The sequence below is a fragment of the Telopea speciosissima genome, chromosome 9 (assembly GCF_018873765.1).
Source record: "Telopea speciosissima isolate NSW1024214 ecotype Mountain lineage chromosome 9, Tspe_v1, whole genome shotgun sequence".
In the NCBI taxonomy this organism is placed as follows: domain Eukaryota; kingdom Viridiplantae; phylum Streptophyta; class Magnoliopsida; order Proteales; family Proteaceae; genus Telopea; species Telopea speciosissima.
The window spans coordinates 36414826-36420785 of NC_057924.1; the positions used below are offsets into that span (position 1 = coordinate 36414826).

Here is a 5960-nt window from a genome sequence, read left to right on the forward strand (position 1 = left end):
AGTGCTAAAAATTCCGCATGGTCAAGGACCATCAAAGTATCTCGGCCTTCCATTGGATTTTGGAACTTCCAAAGCAAAGGTCTTCAAGGAAATTGATGAGAAAGCGGAAGCAAAAGTCCAAAGTTGGAAGCACCTTTTGTTGTCTCATGCTGGCCGTGAAGTTATGCTCAAGTCTGTAAACTATCTCGATGCCTAATTATGTCGGGTGACACTTTAAAACTCCGGCATCTATCCACTCCAAGATCAGGAAAGTAGCGGCTAATTTTTACTAGGGAGGGAAGGAATATGGCTCGAAAATACATTGGATCTCTTGGTAGCGGATGAGTAAGCCTAAGGTGAAAGGTGGGCTGGGCTTTCATGACCCAACTCTACAAAATGCTACTCTCCTTGCCAAGGTTGCTTGGAGACTATGGACCCAGCCTGATTCTTTGTGGGCCCATTTTCTCAAGAATATTTACTTTCCATCCACAAGTTTTATGAAGGCACAGGTGGGTCACAAACCCTCACGGGCCTGGCGAAGCATTATTGCAGGAAGAGAAGCGATGGGCTCTGGTCTTTGTTGGAAGGTGGAAACTGGTAGGGATGTGTATATTTGGGAAGATGGGTGGATCCCATCGATCAAAGGTTACAAGCCCAGATTTCCAAGACCGGATGGATGCTGTGTAAATCAGGTCTCAGACCTCATTGACACTGAAAATTGATGATGGAAAGCTGATATCCTCGATGACATTTTCCACCCTTTGGACCGGGATGAAGTCCTCAAAATCCAACTAAGTTTATTTCCCCAAGAGGATAAGCAAATCTGGGCTACTTCGAACAATGGGCTTTTCTTTATTAAATCGGCATATAGAATGTTGTATGATCAAAAGGCCCAATAGTTGGAAGATAAAAGAACTTCGTCAACGCAGCATCGGTGGGATCAAGTGCAAGAGAAGACCTGGAACTTGATATGGTCGTGCAGAACACTGCCAAGATCAAAAAATTTCTATGGCAGGTGTTGCGTGTGAAAACCTCCGGTGCTTGGTTCGCCCGTGGATGAACCTGCAAAAACCAAGCAATGAGCGCAAGAGGGCCGGTGTGGCTCCGGCCTAGGACTCTCCGATGCTCAAGTCAGGTCTCCAACGCGACAGCGTAACTCTGTAGTAGAAAGCAAGATCATGAATGGTGCTCCATACCTGGGTATTTATAGAGTGAGGATGAGATGAGGCGGTTGGGAGAGTCCTAGTATGGTAGGAGTCCTTCTTTTGGAAGGCTCTCTCGCGTAGAGCGGAGTAGAGAGCTATTTTTGGGGTCGGACTCTTATTAAGGTAAGAGTCCATGTAAATTGTGATTTCAGATTCTTTGCTGGGATCGTGGCTCGATCCTTATCCCGTGATTCTCGGGATGTGCCGACGTGGCCCCGCGATCCCGGTGGGGCGCTATGGTAGCCTCTGTGGAGGAGGGCTCGGCCTAGGAGGTCGGCCTGGTAGGCCGGTCTTGGCAGTCACCTCGGCCTGGGAGGTCGGTTTGAGAGGTCGGCCTGGGAGGTCGGCCTGTTAGGTAGGTCTCGGCAGTCAGCTCAGCCTAGGATGTCCTGTGTATGCTCGGTCAGGAGTTTATGACTGACTTGTGTGAGCTCGGCCTTAGCCCCAGCTGACTTGTGCGAGCTCGGCCTCGGCCTCGGCTTCAGTGCTCGGCCTCGGCTTCAGTGCTCGGCCCAACTCGATTCTCGGACTGAGGTCGGGTCGGCCACGTGGTAGCCTCTGATAGGTGGGGTGTTTTATGCCTCATCAGCAGGCATGTGCACATGGTTTACCATCTGCAGAAGCACTCCTACAGCGTCACATCCCTATTGATTCTATGTGCCAAAGGTGTGGCATGGCTGAGGAGTCGGTGGACCACATCCTTTTAGAATGTGATTTTGCAAGGGCAGTATGGTTCAGGTCTCCCCCCCCCCTCTCTTTCTTGCTTCCTAGGGATGAGACCCTTAGTTTTCACCAATGAATCGAATCGTGGGAAGCTATCAAGCCAGGGGACAAGAACCTTTCTATCCGGATTAAGAGCATAGCATCTTTTTTGGCTTGGCAGCTATGGCTATCCAGAAATGACATGGTCTTTAATCGGAAGTTTGTTTCCCCTAGGGAGGTTATTGAGGCAGCGATGAGAGCCTTCAAGGATTTTGCGGAGATCAATCTGCAGAAGAATGGAACTACTACTAATCAGCCCCCTCAACCCAGATCTTCAGTTTGGCATCCCCCTCCTCGAGGTGTTAGCAAAATTAACAGCAATGCTTCTTTGGGTACGGGGAAAAAGGCTGGTGGTCTCGGGTTCGTTCTTCGCAACAGTCATGGTGACTGCTTGCGGGCAGTGTCTAAGCCAGCGCAGTTCCACACTGCCATCATCAGAGAAGCGTTAGCCATGAGGGATGCTGTTCTATATGCCTTGGGCGACTGTGTGGAAAAGGTTGTGGTGGAATCTGACTCTCTCGACCTGGTCCGTCTAATCCAAGATACCTCTAGGACATCTCCTTCTGAGATTGGTAGTATTGTCCAAGACATTCGCCACTTGATCACTTATTTTGTGCAATGTGATATAGCACATGTTTTTAGGGAGACTAACAGCTTCCCTGACTCCTTATCCAGGAGGGCCATGTCTTGTGCGTGTGAGACGGTTTGGCCAAACTTCATTCCTTGGATCCAGGATCTGTGTAACCTGGACTCCTCGGTTGTTTCACGCTTTCCTACTGAATGAATCGTTTTCTAACCAAAAAAAAAAAAAAGATGTTATTTTTCTTGTGAAAACTAGTACCCGTAAAAGTATATTGGGGAACGGATGTCCTTGCTGTTCCCTGTCCACAGATCAAATCTCTCTCTGTGCGTTGGTGTGTCACTTGTGGTTTCTACGATATCCTAAGTCTTAAATGCAATCTTCTGCCACTCTCTCCTCCTTTTTGAGGTTATTACGGCTGACAAAGCCATAAAGGCCTTTTTCACAGGCTTATGTTAATTTTTTTAGCATTTTTTTTATGATAGAAAAAATATATTAAACTAGAAAAGGAGAAATATGTACATTTGCCCCTAGTACAAAATTTCACCTTTATTTCAAGGCATAATAGGCCATATTTTGAGCAAGGGGAATTACATCTCAGTCCTTGAGACAAATAGGAATTTCATTTAGATTGTCAGTGATCTTTAAAAAATATGTGCAGAGAGACCATGGCCATGCTGCTTAAGTTGGGGCAGGGAGGAAGCCTGGGATCTCCTTGTCAGTGCACCAAACCTCTTTCACTCTGCAACCCAATTGAGAAGCATGCTCAAGACTCTTAGATATGTTGAAAACCTCAGGTTACAAAAAATGACCTGTGGTAAAAAAACATATAGTTATCAAAATATAATAACCTCCTAACAAAATGCAATATGTCAAATTAGAGATGTTTAGGACTAGGTCAATCAAAACTAGGAAATTATACATAGGATAAGGTTGCATAGCAGCTCAAGAAAACATCTCATTAGAGTTTATATTAGATACATCACAAGGGGGAGAAAGGGTTGGGGAGTTAATATTCCAATCACACAACCACCGATTAATGTTCCTCAAAACCGACAAAGGGATGGGAGAGAAATTCTGTTCTCAGCAGTCCCAAGGGACTAGCAGCCCAGATATGCTTAGACTAGTTGCATGTAAGTAAAAGGTGTCAGAATCATTCAGCACAAGAGGCACAAAAAACACAATGAGAATCGAACCCTGAACAGCCTAAACTCCTTCTCTTTCCCTTCGCTTTCCCTTCGACCTTCCACCTTCTCACTCAGCGGTTTCTACAAATTATCCCCACACCGAAAACTAATAGGAGAATCGTTGTTTTGAAGTTTGAAGTTTGAACTCGTTGAACATCTGCAGCTTTGAAGGCTACTCTTGAAGGTAAGTTTGAGCAAAACCCTATGCAACACTCCCAAGTCTCAATTCCTAAGTACCGTCTCCCTTCTGTCTCTATTTTTTTTTTAAATATATATAATTTTTTCTTTCTTTCTTCAACAGCTCTATAACGTGAACGTCTGATGCTTTCGACCCATTTTTCAGAGATTCGAATCATCGACAAAATTTCCACTCCTCTCTTCGGTATGCCAGTATGCCGAATTGTATTTTGTTTCTTCTTCTTTCCAATTCCAAGAGCTCTGTTTAATTTCTCTCTGTTTAATTTCTCCAAATCAAGGAGAAGGCCCCTGGCCAGCACAACTAATCAATCCATTATCTCTACGGCCATCTCTAGCTTGTTATCATATATAAAAAAGTATATAAACAAGGATATGGGGTTTTACTTTTCTTTACATGTTACAAATAACTAAGCTTTTGATGTTTAAAATTAAGAAATCCACAGCAAGGACTTCGTGTTGATGTGCATTTCGGTAATCCTTTTAGTTAAGTTTTTGCTTCTTTCTTTACTGCTTCTAATGTAAGTGTGTCTATGTTTGTGTCTGTGTCTGTGTCTGTGCATTAAGAAGCTAGAGATAGAATAAGAATTAAGTCCAACAAGTCCGAACGTGAAAGTGAGATAGAGTAACCGAGTAAAAAAGAGAGAGAGAGAGAGAGAGAGATAAGGGGGGACTCCAAGGGAAACCCCAAATCCTAGATCGAGGAAGCTAGGAAAGGAGAGAAAGAAAAGAAAGAGAGGGGTGGTGATTGCATTGAATCCTTGTAGAGTTGCTGATCTACCATCAACCAAGGAGTGAAATCTTAGAGAGGAAGGAGTTCAAGTAAATATTGGGCTGCACAAAGAGTAAGTTCTTCTAAACCTAAATTAGATTTTGTCAAAGGGGTTTAAGGATGTTTCGTTTTTCTATATCCATATTTTAGGGTTGGGAGATTGACCCTAAGAGACTGTAGACCATGACAGGAGACTTATTTTCTAGGATTGTATTCTAAGACCTTGTGTTGCATCATTGTCAAGGATGATAGTCTTTAGGAGACTGCTATTCTTGATATTTCCTGCATAGATTTTTCTATGCACCGTTTTTGTAAAAATCATAGTTTTCAAATGGCTTAGAATTAAGATTTATAATTTATATGGTTAGAAATTTGTATATATGTATTTTAAGACCCAAATTCATTCTGTAAGTGCATGTATTTTGTATCATTACGAGGTTAATGTAATTCTGTCCGACACACATGTTTGTCCTTGTGACTAATATTAGGGTGACCTATGGGCCAAATCTGAAGATGACCCCTTCTGATGAAACGTGCCCCTATCAGTCTAGTTTCACCCATAAAAAGATCCGATTAAATTGGTTTCTAGAAGAGGGAAAAATTATATTTTTACCGCACTATGCTCAATGAACCTGAGTTGTGCTCAATTTTTTAGCAAACATAGAGACCTTAAAATAGGTTGATGTCTTCTGAGGATTTGTGTATTTATGAGTCTATTTTAACATATAAAAAACTAAGAGTCATTTGAATTTTTAATGAAAGAGTTAAGACCACTGTTAGTGCACGATGGTCATTCTGTTTGGCAGAAAAAGTTCTTGTCAGTACCCTGATTTGGGCTTGGATTTGAAAGGCCTTAGAGGCTTATTCTGGGATGGGTCCTTCTTATAATTTGTGGGATTTTAAGTCTAATTTAATAATATATAAGTTTTATATCTAGTGGATGTCTATGTTAGAAGGTATGGCATTAGGAAGTGACTATGAACAGAATGTGATAGAATATGAGAAGGTTAATGTGATGTGATAGGTGAGCATACCTAGGAATTTAACATTGTACGGGAGAGAAACTAGAGACTCTGTAAAGGTGTAATTATTTTCAAGTATCAAGGTGAGTATAATCTTAGATTTTACATGGATTGATATGCCTCTTATACTATGTTATGTGAATGAATCGTTACTCTCTTATATTTCAGGTGCTTTGTGATTGTTTATGACGTTTACAAATATTGATTTTTGTTTAATGTTTTACTATAAGTGGCATGCCATGTATGTATGATAAAAAA

At 42.2% G+C, this 5960-nt stretch overlaps 1 protein-coding gene across 1 annotated transcript; it reads left to right on the top strand.

Annotated features, from left to right (window-relative positions):
* The first annotated feature begins 2088 nt into the window (after window positions 1-2088).
* LOC122638854 lies at window positions 2089-2730 on the top strand. Its single transcript, XM_043831704.1, has one exon. It carries the CDS (start codon window positions 2089-2091, stop codon window positions 2728-2730), a length of 642 nt encoding a protein of 213 aa, XP_043687639.1.
* The last annotated feature ends 3230 nt before the right edge of the window (window positions 2731-5960 follow it).

Coding starts and splice junctions, on each gene's coding strand:
- LOC122638854 (XM_043831704.1), top strand. CDS start 2,089: ATGGTCTTTAATCGGAAGTTTGTTTCCCCTAGGGAGGTTATTGAGGCA.